Consider the following 17,639-nt stretch of genomic DNA (forward strand, 5'->3'; position numbering starts at 1 on the left):
CATCATTGTAGCTCCTGAAGTCTTCAAAACCCTGATTTTTCCATATGAGAATTAATGGAAGTGTGTTTTTCTTGCTTCTCTTATAGATCCTTCATGGTTTGGTGGTGGGAGGAGGATGGGGGTTTTCAGCCCGACTGTTTGAAAAAGAACCACTGCAATGAACAGCCAGCAAAAGAGTGGAAGCCATACGCACCATCCTCAGGAGTAGTGTAGCGAGCAAATTCTGGAAAGTAGTCCTCAATCTTCGATTTCCCAGCAAGGACTTTCTCAGCGAGCAGATCTTGCTTGTTGAGGAACAGAATCACAGAGATGGTGCGCAGCCATCTACAAGAAGGGAGGCCGAGTGAATGCCCGGGAGAAGCGCGCTTTCGGCCAGGGGTCTGGAATGCTTGCACGGGGTTCTTTTCTACAAACAGTGCAGACCAGGGCCTCCTGGGCAAGCGCAGGGGGTGGGCGGTCACTCCACAAACCTGTTGTTCCAGATGCTCTTGAAGAGGTTCAGAGCCTCCTGCAGGCGGTTGGTCTGGTTGTCCTCCCGGATGACCATGTTGTAGCTGCTGCTGGCCACCACGAAGATGATGGCAGTCACATCTTAACCAAAGAAAGCAAAGCCAAGAGCGTGAGCAGCGACACTGATCCCTAACAACACAGAAGCAAAGCGTTCTTCACGAACAGCCAAGCCCACAGCATCCTACCGTTGAAGCACTGGATCCACTTGCGGCGTTCATCACGCTGGCCACCCACGTCAAACATGCTGGCGGAGAGGAGGACAGCTGGTTATTCCAGAGGGGCTGGGGTAAATGTCAAGAAACCATGATCTCTGTTATATAAAAAGGTAACAGTGGGCTTACTGGAAGTTGACTTTGTCCACCTGGAACTTGGTCTCGAAGATTCCAGAAGTCAGGACGCGGCAGCGAAGCAGGTCCTAGAACAAAATTGAGGTCAATGGATCTCAGCAAAGCCAATCGAAATAGTAATAATTTCCAATCTAAAGCAAAAGTCTGGAGTAGTTTGGAAAGAGGGCTCAGAGTCCTCTGGTGGTGAGGGGTTTTGCACACCTGGTCGCTCGGCACATAGTCAGCCTGCTTGATCACATCGATCTTGTCCAGGAAGCTGGGAGAAAAAGAAAGGCACATGGGGTGTTCACAGCGTTCACATTAATTTGCCAACTATTTGTGTCTCTCTACAAGGTCAGGCTCAACGGAAGTGACCGTCCCACAGTTATGTAGCACTAAGTCAATGGCACATTTGCTTTGTGTGTTGGTTACATTTATAACTCAAAGCTTGATGCCTTAAGAAAGTTAGGCCAAATGGGATTTAAGATAAATAATTTTAGGAATCAGGGAACTCTAGCTGCGTCTAGCAGTTAGCCTGTGGCCTTGGTGCAGTGGGGCCACACAAACAGCACAGGACAGTGGTGGGGCTTTGTTCTTCATGTTTATTTTTTTGTTTTTCTTTTTTATTATTTACTTAGCTTGTTTATTCCTGTTGCTCTCTGGTAATATTCTTGATTTTTAAAAAGTTTTATGCATATCAACCAGTAGAGAAAGGACCCCAAAACCAGTCTGACCTATCACATTCTGTGCCATTTGGTAATGCTAGACAAAAACATTTAATTTTCAAATTGCCTGACTAAAATGGCAGTTTGAAAACTGTATACCTCTATATCATTCGGTTAAAAAAATAAACAAACAAAGTGACATTCTTAAAAACATCAAGGACTTTCTCCTCAAGGGCACATGAGATTGTTTTAGTTACTGAGAATCTGTATCCCTTCCTTTTCACTTTTTAAGAATCTCATTGATTAAAGGGAACAAAAGAGGTTGGCACAAAGGGGCCCTTCTCGCCCTAGCCATCCTGAACAGGAAACAAACACAAAGTTCTCTTCCGTTCTGTTTGGTCCATGAAATAGAACACTCCAGATATTAAGCTTTTCATTTAAAAAGCATCTTGTTTGTGTTGCTTGACTAGACACACAGGAAAATTTACTTTTGAAAGACTGGGGTAATTTAATTAATACAGAAAATTAATGTTAAAATCAGTTTATTTTTTGGGGGGAGGGGCATGTAGAGATTGTTAAAGTGGGCTAATGAGAAAAGAAAATCATAAAGAGAGAAAAGTCTATTTCAAGAAACTGCCTAAGTTTTGTGTTCCCCTCTTCCTTTTTACCAGTTCAGAGTTAGTCTGGCTTAGAGGATATACTAACTTGCCCAATCAATCTTACATTACAGCACCAGTCCAGAAATAGCTCCCCAGCCGCCCTGGCCTCCAGCATGTTACCATGGCAACAGAACCACAGTTCTATAAATAGATCATCAGCACCAAATCTTGTGAGAGAGACATCTGGAGTGGAGCCAGCCAAACCCCAGCTCAACAAATAAAAATAGGCAGCTTAAGAAATGGGCACGGTACCAGTATCCCAACTTTAACATAAAGGCAGTTCCACAGAAACGTGCTGGCCACGGCAGATGCGGGACTGTTTCAGCCAGCGGTGAGGGAGGACATTTTAAAGGTTTTCAGCTGCGTTGTTCTCTTTTTCTCTGAGTTTCCTTACAACTTTTCATGATCTATACAAATGGTGCAATTTTCAGACAAAGTTTCAGGAGTAATTGAGTGTTGCATTAAAAAACCCCAAAAACTTCTAAATGATTTGAGAGAGAAAACGAAACCCAACAAACTTCAACCACCTGGCTAAGCTACTGTTAATTAATGCAGCTGTGACTCCCTGCCCCCCAGCATTCAAAACTGGGATGGTTCAACTCTCCTAATCTTGTACCTGTACTTCACTTCTGACTTGGATCCAAAATACAAAATGCAAACAATTCCAGGATTTCCATTTGTTTTGCGTTACTATAATTAGCGCTTCCAGCTTTTAGTTCGAACTTTTGAGAAAATCAGGGACTTTGTTGAAGAAGGAGTGGGGGCTGGGGGCTATAGGGACCAGCCAAGATGGACTGTTTTTCTGTCCCTTGAAAAAATACACAAATTTGCTTGTATATTAAACCGTGGAATATCTATGTATGTGGCAACTGAAAATAATCAAAGGAATTTCCTATGGGAAGGCAGGGCTGGGGTTGGTAGATTGCACAGACCCTAACATAGGCTTATATGATTTATAGATAAACAGTATTACCTCTTCCTCCCTCTTGTTTATTCAGGTGGTTTTCACAATCAGTTCCTTGGGCTTGAGGCTACTAAGTTAAAGCAATCTTAGCCCTTGGTGAGTCAGCCTGGCACCTTGGTTCTGATTAGTTAATACTTCCTATAGCAAAATCAGTTCCTATAGCAAAATCAGCTACTTGTAATAAGGACAGCTAAAACATCAAACCTCTACTAGACTCCCCTGTCCCGAGTCACAAGACACTCCTACTTCATAATATTAACTGAGACTGCTTTCTGCATTTGTGCAGCATCAACAAACAAAAGATATCTTTACATTTTTGGCCTGGCATGGTGGCTCACGCCTCTAATTCCAGCACTTTGGGAGGCCAAGGCAGGCAGATCACAAGGTCAGGAGTTCGAGACCAGCCTGGCCAATATGGTGAAACCCCATCTCTACTAAAAATACAAAAATCAGCTGGGTGTGGTGGCGGGCACCTGTAGTCCCAGCTACTCAGGAGGCTGAGGCAGAAGAATCCCTGGAAGCCAGGAGGCAGAGGTTGCAGTGAGCCAAGATCGCAACACTGCACTCCAGCCTGGGCAACAGAGTGAGACTCCATCTAAATAATAATAATAATCTTTATATATTTTTTAAATAACCCTGACCACCATATGCTTGCTATATCATGTGCAAGATGAGAGAGGCCATAAACTATTTAAAAGGCAACTTTCTAGCTATGGGGTATGATGTCCTCTGGGAGAGACCATGGTGGGTGACAGGGACAGAGGGCAGTCCCTGAGGGAACAGTAAGTCAGGCAGCAAGGGTAGCAGCTTGGGCATCAGGTGGAGTTAGTTGTGCAATCAAATCTGTTTCATAAGTTCCCCCTTCTTCATTTACCAACGCACTAATCAGGCGAGCCCACCTTTATGAGTGACTTTGGAGAAAGATGCCTTTCCCATTGCTACTGCAGGCCTTAACTCATCCTCCTTGCAGGTAGTAATTTGTTTTATTTGAAAATGACCCCACCACGGTACTGTACTGCTTAGGCGTACAGTTTAGGATTTAAAATACACTGACCACTTACCATCCTTGAAATCAAGACCCAGGGGGAAGGAATAAATAAGGACATGAAATAGAGTTCAAAAGTCAAGACAACACAAAAGCAAACTCTACCTAGACTCACTAAGATCTAGTAACACTAGGCAGCTACTAGAGTCACTTACCTGAGAGCAGAAATAGAGCAATCAACAACTACCAACGAGAGAGAAGGCGTAGCTGTCTTCACTGTTCCTCTTTGTTACGTTTTAAAATTACAGCAATAAAATGTAGTATTTTTACATTATTCAAAATGTGAGAACTGCCCTATTTCCGTAAATGCTTCGGGTCAATTCAATTAATTACTTCCCAGTAATTAGGAATACTATGAAATTCATCATCATCTTGCTCTAACAGGCATTCAATGTTTATATAAAATAATGTCACTGCACTTAAAAAAAAAATGCAATTAAGGACTTTATAAAACAATTCAATCAGATTCGAACTTTCTGCCAGTGGGGTAACTGGTTGGCTTCTACGAAAGGAATCATCGACAAGGAGCTTTCCAAGCAGGATCACAGGTTTGCATGTTTTCTTGGTTCTGCCTGTTTTATGTGCCGGTGGGTCGGGTGGGGTTACTTACTACTGGGCGCAGTCAATCAGCTGGTACTCGTTGGAGCGTTCATAGCAGGCACGCACTCCTTCATCCTCCCACAGAGCCTTGGCATGCTCGTAGAATTCCTGCAAGTGAACACAAGAAAGTTTAGAGAAAGACAAGAGCTTGAACTAATCAAGGACACTGTCATTCGAACCCCGAGAGCAGAGTTCCCTATGTGACTGACACTTGGTGTGATTCTGAATTTTGAGCCCAATTAATGAATTAATGCTCACAAAGAACTTTAATTCAACACGCTAAACATATTCAAAAGTTCATGCAATTAGCTGCTGGTCTTATTGTGAATTACTGGTTTTGGGTCGTTTCTTTTTGTGTGTGTGGGGGGGAATGGGGTGAGCTACTGAGTAATTTAGTTTCTTTACAGAATTGTTTAGGAAGAATATACACTAATCTGTGTTAGGCGAATATGCCAATAAATGGTTCAGTGTTGTGAAAATAAGAAACTTCATTTGTAGGATGTGCCGGGACTAAATCTTCCTTCTGGGAAAATGTGAATCTTAACAAAAAAAAAGTATGACAGCGGACTTGTAGGTAGGAACATAAAAGTTCAGATGTTACTAGGACTAATAAAAGGTTATTGTTCGGATATATTTTTAATAGGCTGCTGTTTTTCCTATTAAATATGGAATCATATTTCAAGAAAGTCAATGGGTTATATTATACATACTGTGTTTACTGCTTTAATTTTTTCAAAATGATGCTATTTAAAATAATTTAGCTATCCATACTAACTAAATACTACTAATTTCTCTGCTAATGTAAGTTTGCAGCCAAATCCATCTAAAATATACAAACACAAATTCCCACGAAAGCCTGACAAAAGGCAACAATAACTCATTGTTTTAGCTGTAGACAAGTCTCTTCCTTGTGGGCCTTACAAACGCATACATCTTTCCATCTCATTTCCCATTCCCCGCTTATAAGCCATTCTCCCCACGAAAGGGCCTAAACATGTATGCTTGGGCTTGAATGGCTTTTTGTTCCCTAAAACTAGTTCTTTAGGGAGCCAACAGTGTCGTGCATCCAGAGGAAAATCTTTTCCATATGTTCTATTTTATGATTATTTTTGAGGTATAATTTAGATATATTTCATTTTTTTAAATAATGAGAAAAAAGATTTCATTTGCCCCGAGACAAGGACTGACTTTAGAAAAACTCTTAATCAATGTTAAAAGGTCACCTGTTTAAAATGAGAATGTCTTCCATTTGGCACTTCACTGAGGCATCCCAAGGTACACCTTAGGGCACTTCCAGTGGAGTAAATGGACAATTAGTATTTGTGTGCCATATTTAAAATAGTTTTGTTTGTCCTAAGAAGTGAATGAGGGAATAATTAAGCCTGCCGTAGCTCAGAACTTTTTTCCTCATAAAAATTTACAATCTAATAAAGTGAGATTGTAGTAAAGAGTGATGTTTATTTGTGAGGACAGGTAAGCTAAGATGTGCAAGGGGTGACAGAATTTTGCTCATCCATCTTGAACAAAGCCCTAATGATTATTATTATTAAGGTTACACATGAAACTAACTTGTTCCTAAGGATGGACATCACTGAAATATGTTTTTGCCTGAAGTGTGGTTTGGATGCTCTTGCCCACGGGCAGGGCTGTCACTGACGTTCCTATAGGAACACTCTGCTCAGGTGGGCGGGGCTAAGGCCACACAAGTTGGGGTGTAGCTTACGGGAGGGAAGTCAAAGTCAGGCACGTTCATCACACTCAGAATGTAGTCCACTCTGAACTGGTTCTCGGGGTTGGCCAGCTCCACAGGGGGCACCAGGTTGCTCATGGCGGCCACAATGGTCTGAAAATGATTTAGCAGAGCGGTCAGGGAACAGCACTGGATGGGAGGGGCTACAAGACAGAAAGCACAAGGAGCCAGAACGTACTTCGATTGCCTCTTTCAGGTTGTTTTTGATGTCCTGCACTTTGGTTGCCTTCTCACTGCAGTGGGATTGAAAAGAAAAGAAAATCATATTGCACCACACCAGTTAAGAGTACTGCTTTCATAAAGATATCCCGACTAAAAAGCATAGTATTCTGTTCTTCAAGGAGTTGTGGGCTCATATCTGTACAAAGATTGGAGGTAGCTGAATAAACGTGGTTGCAAATTATAACCTCCCAAATGTGTCCTGAGGACATGCCCAATCGGGCAGATTAGCAAATTGCCTTAACAATCTTGACTGTACCAGAAGTTGCATGCAGCTCATTTAATCTTTCATGGGTTGGAAACCCCTACACTACATACTAACACTTCCTAAAGGCTTCTCCTGGTCTTATCAGCATCTGGGTAGGGGTGAGGCTGGAGTGATAGGTCACTCTGAGGTTGGGGTGGAGCAAAACAGTCCCGTGGTTTGACTTGGAATTCACTCAGTTGCTAGATGGGCATAGTGAGAAAACCAGTGAGCACAGGTGGTGGTGGTTCTAACAGTTCATTACAGGAGTCTGGGAGCGATGGCTCACGCCTGTAATCCCAGCACTTTGGGAGCCTGAGGTGGGCAGACTGCCTGAGGTCAGAAGTTCGAGACCAGTCTGGCCAACATGGTGAAACCTCATCTCTACTAAAAACATAAAAAAATTAGCTGGGCGTGGTGGCATGTGTCTGTAATCCCAGCTACTCGGGAGGCAGAGGTTGCAGTGAGCTGGGATGGCGCCACTGAACTCCAGCCAGGGTGAGAGTGAGACTCCATCAAAAAAAAAAGAAAAAGTCCTATGTGCGATGCTCCAGGCACTGCGGCTAGCAGCAATGAAATTTCTAGTTCATGATGTTAGTAGATGTTGGTCCATGTGCAATAGGAATCAAGTAAGATTCCACCCCCTAGAAGGCCTGATAATCTAAGGGGAAGGGGGCCAGATCCCGCTGGTAAGTAGAGGTCGAAGGTTTTGTAGCTTTTCCTTGACTTTAACTCAGCCACATGGGACGGCCTGTGTGGTCTTTACGGAATTATCTATATTCAGGGTTACTGGTCCCACAGGTAAAGGCCGCACCCTTTGGCTTCTGGGCACCACAAGAGAATGTTAATTTTTGTACCAGATTGCACTGATCCAAATGCTGTATGTTTCTCAGAAACTAGCCTTCATGAGAAGCACAGCTAGGGAAGGTTCTCGAGTTGATGTTTTCAGGGGGCAAGAAAAGGCCTCTTGTGTGGAGTATGTATCTCATCAGGTCTATAGCCCAAAAATGGAACAAGCACACACAGCACACCTGCTGTACCTGTTAGGCCCTGGGAGGTGAGGGCATCGTCATGCGGAAAAAAGGTGCTACGGTCCTGCTCCTCTGACGGGGAAACTGAGGCTGAGAGGGGGAAGTCTTGAGTCACGGAGGCAGAAACCAATGGGGGTGGGATATGGAGGGGACAGAGTTTATCTTTTTCATGGTTTGTGTATGTGTGTGTGTATATATACATATATATACACACACACACACACACACACATACATATATGTATTTATCTTTTGAGATTCCCAGTTTTTGAAGCATTCACTTGGCTGATTCACCAATTCATAGAATGGAGGTAGAAATTAAACATATAATCCCTCCAGACTAGAACATGACAAAGTTAAGGCAGAGGAAAGGCGAAGGGAGGTTAATTAGCAAGAGCAGACAGGGTAGTCAGTGGAGCAGCAGGGGCGGGCCGGGGGTGGGGGGACGGGGACGGACGGTGGGGCCAAGTGCACGCCTGTCGACAGGCCTTCCACAAATCATTTGGTCTTTCCTTTCTCAAAGAATTATACTTGCGAATTTATTCTTTCTGAATAAACGTCTATGTACTTCTGGGCCTTCACCTGCTGAAGGATCCCATCTCGCCCCTTTCCTACGTGAAGCCTCTTTCACAGGTCTCTGCACCACTGCTCTTCTACATTGAAGAGCTGATGAAGTTCAGAGGGGTCATGCTCATTAGTGGTGGGGGGTGTCTGGGGTTGGGATGGGGGACAGATGTTGCCAGGAATCCCCTCAGGGCCATTTGAGTAGAAGTGCTGCAGGTCCGGAGAACCTCAGAAACACAGATGACAGGGAGGTGAGCTTCAGGTCTTGTGCACAAACCTGACATCTGATTCTGGCCCCCAGACTCCTAAAGCAACCACCTTCGAGTGGAAGGGAGTGAGTCCTGACCGTTCTGTGGGACTGTCTGCTTTGTATGTGCAGAATCAAAGCTCATGTCTGAAATTAAGAATTTCCAGCCTTGGTATTAGTCTAACATCAATTATTCAGATGTTAGAAATTAAAAGGACATGTGTTTGAGGGTCCCCAATGTTCACTTTAGAATTCAGAATTTACCTAAACCCCCTAGGACAAATCTATTCCCATTCATTAAAAGCAGGCTCCATTTCATAGGTAATGAAAGCTATGAACCTTTGGTTTTGAGGTTCCACAATAGTAAAATTAGATACATTCGGGTACTAAATATCCAAATCTGCATACAGCAAGAGAAAAGTATTTCCAGAAACAAGTTTCTTTCATTCAGTTTGATATTTTGGTCTAAGCAGTAGTATGATAATTGGAAAACTTCCCGTCTTAAAATACGGATATTTTGAGAACGTGTTCAGTATTCATCTACGTATGTGAATAGGTGTGGGAGTATATCAAGTATAAAACAGCTAAAATAGAAATCTAAAATCTAATTCGGGTGTGTAATACTAAAACCTAAAATTCTTCCATTGAAGCAATTACTATGTAGATGGAGATATTATACTGGGGGCTGGCAGGTTCATCATCACTTTTACTATTGCTTAATGAATTTAACGTTGATTGTGAAATTCAGAGAAAATTCCTTAGATGTCTTTAAACTACTCAACAAAGGCAAAACATATGCCATTAGCTAGAATTCTGATTCGCTACAAAATTGGGACTAAGGCTGGAAGTACTTTTAGGGTCTTGGTGCCTCCTCCTCCCCCTTCTATGTATAAAGCAGGTGGGCTGCGTTCAGTTTGTAAGAGCTCCTCCCCTCCCCCGCTTCAGCTAACTAAGTGGTGGGGGAGGCTATTCAGGTCTCCACCTTATCCTTGTGCTTTGGTAGGAAAAGACAGACAAAGGAAGAAAGACAGAAGACAGACGCGAGATACAGGGATTGCTGAAACATGCAGAGAATTTTTATTTCTCACGAATGTTAATACTTATATTGACTTGCAGAACAGAGTCAGAGAGATGTGCAGGCCAAGGTATTAGTAGGGTTCAAGGGTTTAGCACGACATCTAGTACACAGTAGGTTGCTCACTAAGGACTTGTCATATTTTGCTCAAATGCCAACTTTTGGTACAGTAGATTGTCAGTTAGTCATTTCTTATAGACATGCCTTTTTGGATAGTTGTCACACTACATTTCTGCCAATTAAGGATTTCAGTCCATTTTTTGTTTTTTCAATCATCGTTTAAGGTAAGGTGGTAGGGGCCCCATCCCCGCCCCCCGCCCCAGACAACAGAATAGTATTCTTATTAGAAGTTCCTAAGACCGAGCAATTCCAGCATGCAAATTGTGATAGGACATAGCCGGGAAGATGAGAAACTGTAGCCATCATCTAGGGATAATATATTCTAAAAGAAACAGATGAACAAACATGTGTCAGTTACTTTGTCCCCAGACCCCAAGATTTTTGCCCCTCCCCTCCCCGGCCACAGAAGCTGTTTCTTTGAGATGCTCTAAACTAAGTCAATGGTTGTGGATGTTCTCATGAAAAAGAGCCACTCCACCACTGCCTGCTAACCACACAGCAGAGCTGGAGTGGTTACCTGGCACGCGTGTGTGCGTGTGGCTGTGTGTGCGTGTGCATGTGTGTGCGTGTCTGTGTATGCATGTGCATGCGTGTGTGTGTGTGTGACGGGTGTGGGGATGCAGGAAGCAAAGAAAAAATAATTTGATAATGAATGGAAAAATAAAAGATGCCATCATGAATTTCCTTATGCACTAGCTAACGTAAAGTGCCTTGGATTCAAATAAATTTGATCATTTTTAAAAGGCCAGAGGCTTTTCAAGATGATTCTTAACGACCTGCTGCAAGGTACCAAGGCATTTTTCAAAGTTAAAGACGGTACAGCACTGCATATTTTAATAAAGGAAAAAAATTTTGTTTCAAAGAGGTCTGAAATTTTAAAATCAGACCAACCAGTGGGTAGATGGAATTTAGTAGATAGTTTTAAAAACAAGTAGCTGGTTCGAATGGAGAGCGGGGGGAAAACAGAAACCATATGGAAAAACATCAATTCTCAAAATCCTAAATTGATCGTCTAAAGCTGAAATCTGTAACTTTCCCCCAGCTGGATCTCATTCTACTTTAAGCATGGCCAAAAAAATTATGTTACGCACTTTACTTGCTCCAAAATGTCAGGAAATTGTGTGTTATTTGCAAATGTATGCCAATATGGCTGACGGTCCTTTAAATGATTTTTATTTTCTTCCCGGGTCTCTGGCCTCAGTTTCCCAGTATGATCTTCATGTTTGTTTTGTTTGTTAAAAAATTTTTCTGTTTTTGAATGTGCCTACCCATCGCTGTTGCTCCTTGCAGCCTGCGGGTCCTCTTCGCCGCCCCTTTTAAAGAGAGATTGAAAGCTCACCTAATCTGCAAGGCACCGCAATTTCACACAAACCCCACACAGTCTCTCTACATTCCTAAACAATCAGCCAAGAGCAAAAGCAACAATTCGCGCGCCATCCATCCTCCCGTTAATTCTTAGGTCGCCTTTCTGGCTAAATTGGAACGTCCACTGAGACTGCAGGCCATGGGGGAAGAATCCTACACGTTTGCTGCAGTATTAACAGAGCTCTCTGGAGACTCTGGTCGGACACAGGAGGGATGGATAATTATTTTCTTGTGCTTTCACTAAACGTACATGCATTAGGGAGCTAAAGCAGTGATTTATCTCACAATTCTTCTGAGAATGTGGCAGCGCATAAGGCTCCTAATTCTCCCAGGTCAGAATCTTCCCAATGTTGTAACTTAAGGCACAAAAGCGTAGACGGGGGAGATTTCTGCCCAGGATTTCCTGCAAAACTAATGACCTCACTTCTGGCAGTGGAAGGAAACTACCTATAAAATGGTTTTATTTATAAATAATTGTTCCCCATAAATTGTCATTAAACTATGTCTGGACTGTGATACAGCAAAAAAAAAAAAAAAAAAAAATTAACAACAAAGCAAAAAAAAAAAAAAAAAAAAAATTAAAACAACAAAAGCCCACCCACGTACCACCATAGAAAAAAAAAACCCCAAACCCAATCTTCATAAACAGCAGGAATTCCTCCTCGAAGGCCGAAGGGCAGCCTTCTACAGTTTGGTAATTGATCAGCTTAGTTCAACCAATGTTAATGGTGTTTATATTTCGGTTTTGTTTTGTTCCTGGCACTAAGTGTAAGAAAAAGAGTTAGCTTTGGGTTAGAAAATCCACATCCAAACTCTGTATTTCTGAAGGTCAAATCAATATTATCTTACTCTTAAAAATTTAATCGGTATGGCAGCCCGCAGAGAGTGAAGGCAAATTTAATAGCTCAGCAGAGCCCTAACAAAACGCAAGATCAGGGAGGAAAAACCCTGTACCACACAGACCACCCTTTAGGGACAGATCTCACTGTGTCACAGGGAATTCCGAGTGAAGAAGGAAATAGCTTTTGTTGCAATACTGCAGTGAGGAAAAAGGAGGCAGTTGGATGAGATAAAAATAAGGTATCTAGGCTCCCATGAGGAATACCCCTGCAAACCCTTTCATGGGCTAAATTTAACATATCTATGCCCTTGTCTGTAGAGAAGGCAAACTGGGAATGTTGCTTCCTCTTTCCAAAAAGAAAACAGAAAAGAGAAGTTCTGGTTTAAAACCCTTGCCTGGTGTTACAGGCTGGCTCACTTAGGAGAATCCTTTCTATAAAAATTGTTAAATTTTAGGGCAATCTGTAGAGTAATGAAGCTGTAATTTATTTCAAAGGTGACTTAGCTTCCACTCGACTCAAAATAAGGTAAATAGCGGCTGCTGCATCTTTGAGAAATGCTAGCCATGTCCAGTTTTAATGAAAATATTTATCTAGAGGATACATGGCCAAATTATTTTTGCTTAACTACTCTCATGAAGAAGTACTCCTGCAAGCTGCAGGGGGAAATTTATGCAAGATTTTTCTTCAAATGACAAATTCATGGTTGGAAGTCTGTCTCCGGGTTTTTATTTATTGTCAGGATGGCAGTCTCCGTTGGCAGGGCTTTATCGAGGGGTGTGTCAAGAATTAAGAATTTCAGAATTGGTTGGTGACAAGTGATGCTGACTTACTCAATAGCACATATGTGCATGTTGATAAGCCACTGAGAGTCATAATCAGATGAGTAAAGCAGCCCATCCCTCTGCATCCCAACCAATCCTTCTGAATTCAGGGTTAAAGTAGAAAAAGCATCCTAAACTAACATGACTATTTGTATGGGTGATGTCATCCTTCTCTAAACAATTATTTGATCTAACAAATTCTAGAATTCACCATAAGGAGCTGCCTGCCTTGCTCTGAAAGGTGAAAAAGTTCACGCTCGTTTCCTGGATGCTTAGTGACTAGTAAAGGTGTGTTTTTTGTGTGTGGGGGGGGAGGGTGGGGGTGGGCAGGCATTGGTATAATTAAATGCTACCGCCTTGTCTCCATCTCCCCTTTTGAAATGGAAGCCAAAGCAACTCAAGGTTAAATTTTCAATTGAATCCAGGTTTAAGAAAGGGAACAGGACTGGGCTAACCAGCTAGTAATTACAAACTAGTGCCTTCAGGTGCTCGAAATCTAGTGCGGTTAACACTCTCACACCAGTGAAAATAGACTGGTCAACTTAGTTTTTTCTGTTTTTTACACACTTTGTCACATTAGAAACAGGGGTAGGCCCCACTCTGGGGTCTTGGGGAGAAAAGCAAGTTCCCCGATTTATTGAATGTTCCCTGTTTGCATTCCTCATGCCAGGCAGGGCTTCCTAACTTGTCTCACAGGTCTAATATAAAGTCTCTCCTGTTTAATCTTCATTCCCACTACCGGATTGCCACACTGCACTATACCAGGATACCTGGGAGGGCTTTTCAAAGGCAAAAATGCCCCTCAGTGAGGCTGGGAGTGCCTAACTCCCAGTCTTTCCATCCTTTACATAAACGTTCCCTTCTCTTTTCCTTAGGCAGGGGTACTGATTTGCTTTTTGTTTTAAAGAGAAACAATGATTTGCTCATCATGGTAATTTAAAGGGGGACAAAAAAAATGACAAGCTATAACACGGGCTGCCACTTCCAAACCTGTTTCTGGTGAGAATACTATGGCAACGGCGTTTCCCTAATAGTTTAAAACATCCAGTGTTGGTTCATTACATTGAAATCTGTGTGGGGTGGGGAGGGGTGAATCTGCAGTGACCAGCATGGGCAGGACAAGGGGGCGGCCAAAGCCACATGGAAGACACTGCAGTGATGTCTGGAGGCTGTGGCAGGGACCTGGCCCAGAGAGGGGCTGTCACGGGGCCAAGTGCTGTCAAGCATCCCCCGCAAGCAGGCATGATTTTCTTGGGATAGGGAGATGTTTGTCACAAACACTGGTGCTTTCATCAGTAGTATTTGCTGCACCAAAGATCCAAGGGGGTGGGGGGGACCCTAAAGAGCCCTTCCCAGAATTTTCTAATATGTAAATCCAGAAAAATTAAGTGAAAACTGGCTGCCCAGCCCCCAAAGCCTACCTATACTTCCTAAAGGTTAGTATAAAGTCTGTTCCTCTTACTTGGTGCCCCTGCACAGATTTGACACTTACTCTCCATTAAACCCATTAACATGCAGGATCCTCATCTGCTTCACAATGGTGCTTTTACCAGATTCTCCAGCACCTAGAAAACGAAAGTAAGTCTCAGGTTATGAAGGAGGCATTTTAACACTTTGGGCAGGGAGGACTGCTGTTGTTGTTTTGTTTTTCCATAGAAGCAACACACAAAACACCAAACACAAAATCACAGACTTGCAACTTTCCTTGACATTTCGACGCAGAGAAAAGGAAATCAATGTCCAACTCAGTGTCTACCTGCAGTATTTCACCACCAAAATAACAAACAAGAATTCAGGGTTTGCTGGTTTTAGTTTTTTTCTTTTGATTGTTTAAAAAATTGTGGGGTGGTGATGGAAAGGGGCAAAGAGAAGGAATGACGCAATTTTGTCATTGCGGGGTAAACAAGAAAATTGAAGTTAAAACTGTGAAACTGAATCCCTGATACAGGAACATTCACACATAAACGTATCTAGACACACAATTCGTTGTCAGATGTTTCATGGTTAAAATACCCGGGATTCCCAACAATGCCCAGACGCTGCAGTCTCTTCCACATCACGTAGCGATGCAGCACTTTCCTTCTAAACATTTTCACAACGCAGCTTCTTTCTGTGCAGGTTTCCTACCCCTTGGGCTACTTAAAAATCCACCCCTAAAACTGCATGACATTTTATCCACTTAGCCATACTCCTCTTTCCTCACAAACTATATCTTTCTAAAGATAAATTCCCTCTGGGTACAACTATGTTGCTGAGGAAAAGGGGAGACCATCAATTATCTGTCATCTTCTGGAAAAACCACACTTTAATATCAAATACAGTTCTTGAGACCCTATTAGCATTAGGTAAACTGTAACAGTAAAAAGTAATACAAGAACAAAACTTTAATCAAAAGGAAAACTATCCCTGGGAACTACTGAATATGAATGATTCCAAGCCCTTCCCAACTCCAAGAGTAGAAACACATGCCTCCATTTTAAAATCATCTTTCATTTGTAAAAATACATATATGTTTCATGGAAAAAACACATTTCCATCAAGCTAGAGGATGGCTATTTTGCATCTTCTTTTTTGCGATGCACATTCTCCAACAGATCATCTACGTGTGAATATTTTGCCCTACTTCCACACAAATCTGTGTGTTTTCACCCCTTTTTCTTTTTAACTTTTAATTGTATTGTTTTGTTTTAATGCCCAGATAGCAAAGCATTCCTCCTTCACTTGCCTTCTCACAAGCCCACAATCAATATCTGTAAAAGTTAAAATTAGTTTCTGCAGAAACATTGATTTCAAAGCAAACACTATCTTAATGCGCCTAACTTTGGTAAATTAAAAATATAAATGGCACTATTAAGAGAGGCCAGGAAGAGAATACGTAATATTTAGCAGGATCTCTAATATTCTAACTTCAGAAGTGCTACACTGTGTAACAGTTACAGGATGTATCTTTTATAGGCAAAAACAGATCCGTGCCTCAGTTTCCACATTTATGATATGTGGCTGAAAAATTATTTTAAGATCATTGTAAGTTCTCTAATTCACTTAATTTTTATGTCATTAAGATAGAGTAAAAAGAGGATTTGGGGCATTATTAGGTTTCCTCTTTTGGGGGGAGGCATTATTTGGTGAGAATCACCACTGAAAAATGCAAAATGTTGTGTCACTGGCTTAAGCTGCAGATTCCTAGGCCAGAGGCAATCAATACATCATGATGTAATGTAGTCACATAGACTAGGACATTTAGATTAGCCCCTGTGACGCAAGGTGTGTTCTGAGTAACAAGTCTCAAATTAAGTGGAGACTTTGTGATCACAGCACAAAAGGTGTTGCAAATTTAAGATACCATTAGCATCACACTTGACTTAAATTAGTATTCAGATAGCATTCACAGAAAAGATTCTCGACTTTTCCAGATTTATACTTTGAAATCAAGTTATACACGTATTAATATCCCAACAGCATAATTCTGCCTTTAAAAGTTTTAGACAAGACAGCAACACATGTACCATTTAACTACTGAAATTGCAAATGCATAAACATCAAAGACACTTATTTTCACTTAATTAATAATTTTCTTCTTTTATAAATCTGGACCCAGGAGAACAAAGTCATGACCTATCCAAAAAGAGCAAAGCAAAAGCCACCAAAGGAAAAAAACAACAAAAAACGGCCTTTTATATTTTCTTCTTTCTACTCAAGCTGTTTTGTTGAAATGTGACCACGAACTAGGTCTTAACCTAGCAAACTCACAAATTTATTCAGATAGCCAAATTATCAAGGAAGTGGAAAACTTCCATTTTTAATTAATGCTAATTCTTTTGGTCATTTAAAAATTTTTCCCCCCCAAAACAGCACCTTAAGGAAAAAAAAGGAGGAAAGGCCATCTCCTTATAACCTTTTAAAATTTTATTATTTTTTTTTTTGCCAGAGGAAAAATCGCAATCGAAAAAAAAAAACCCAAAACCAAACAACTAAATGTCACTTGATAAACAACTAATTAATGTCTTTTTATCTCTTCCCACCTGGGGGAAAAGTCGTCTCCTTACAGCACCCTCAATCCCCCCTCCCACCTTGAAAAAGACAAAAAAAAAAAAACAAAAAAAAAACCACGCCATTTCCAGACCAAGAAGCCATTTACAGACAAATGTCATTCTCGTTTTATCTGATTTGTGAATGTCTTTGTTTTTTCTTTTCACAAAGCACTCTCAATGTGGCCAGCCAACAGAAAAATGTGTTTTTTAATGGTTTATTAAAATAGTGTTGGGGGGGCGCTGGTGGTGGTGGGGGGGGGCAGCTGCTACAATTAATTCTCCGCTCTGCTTTTGAAAAAGCCTGCAAGTCTGGAAGGGGAAAAAAAGGTCATACTGTAAAATGACGTGTCATTTGGCTTCACTGGACACTTCTCGTACTAACTCTATCCATTTTGTGGTGCTGGGGGGTGGTCTTATTTTATTTGACTCTCCTTCTCCTCCTTCCACCGCCCGGCCTGGCCCGGGACACGTCTGCTCCGCGCACACACAGTCGGTCCTGCCCGAAACGCACCAAGTCGCGCCCAGCGGCAACCGCCCTCCCTCCTCCCTTCGCCGCCCCCCC

At 41.9% G+C, this 17,639-nt stretch overlaps 2 protein-coding genes across 5 annotated transcripts in view; both read right to left on the reverse strand.

Moving 5' to 3' along the window:
- Nucleotides 1–17,639, reverse strand: part of LOC105506400 (guanine nucleotide-binding protein G(s) subunit alpha) — a 72,962-nt gene that overhangs the window by 910 nt on the left and 54,413 nt on the right. For 2 of the 3 annotated variants that reach the window (XM_011934531.1, XM_011934532.1), the window contains exons 2-11: nt 14,539–14,611; nt 11,287–11,331; nt 6,698–6,752; nt 6,493–6,612; nt 4,780–4,877; nt 1,059–1,113; nt 852–925; nt 696–754; nt 471–591; nt 194–324 (exon numbers count right to left, since the gene is read on the reverse strand). In XM_011934531.1, coding sequence (XP_011789921.1) covers nt 194–324; nt 471–591; nt 696–754; nt 852–925; nt 1,059–1,113; nt 4,780–4,877; nt 6,493–6,612; nt 6,698–6,752; nt 11,287–11,331; nt 14,539–14,611 — 831 coding nt within the window. Of the gene's footprint in view, nt 1–193; nt 325–470; nt 592–695; nt 755–851; nt 926–1,058; nt 1,114–4,779; nt 4,878–6,492; nt 6,613–6,697; nt 6,753–10,794; nt 10,798–11,286; nt 11,332–14,538; nt 14,612–17,639 lie in introns of all 3 variants that reach the window. The other variant, XM_011934530.1, reaches the window with a different exon arrangement.
- The window catches only part of LOC105506399 (neuroendocrine secretory protein 55), a 71,341-nt gene continuing 54,444 nt past the window's right edge, over nt 743–17,639 (reverse strand). The window contains exons 2-9 of one of the 2 annotated variants that reach the window (XM_011934528.1): nt 14,539–14,611; nt 11,287–11,331; nt 6,698–6,752; nt 6,493–6,612; nt 4,780–4,877; nt 1,059–1,113; nt 852–925; nt 743–754 (exon numbers count right to left, since the gene is read on the reverse strand). The gene's annotated coding sequence lies outside the window, so the exon portion shown is untranslated. Of the gene's footprint in view, nt 755–851; nt 926–1,058; nt 1,114–4,779; nt 4,878–6,492; nt 6,613–6,697; nt 6,753–11,286; nt 11,332–14,538; nt 14,612–17,639 lie in introns of those variants that run through there. The other variant, XM_011934529.1, reaches the window with a different exon arrangement.

This window comes from Colobus angolensis, unplaced genomic scaffold (assembly GCF_000951035.1).
Source record: "Colobus angolensis palliatus isolate OR3802 unplaced genomic scaffold, Cang.pa_1.0 Scaffold136, whole genome shotgun sequence".
Classification (NCBI taxonomy): domain Eukaryota; kingdom Metazoa; phylum Chordata; class Mammalia; order Primates; family Cercopithecidae; genus Colobus; species Colobus angolensis.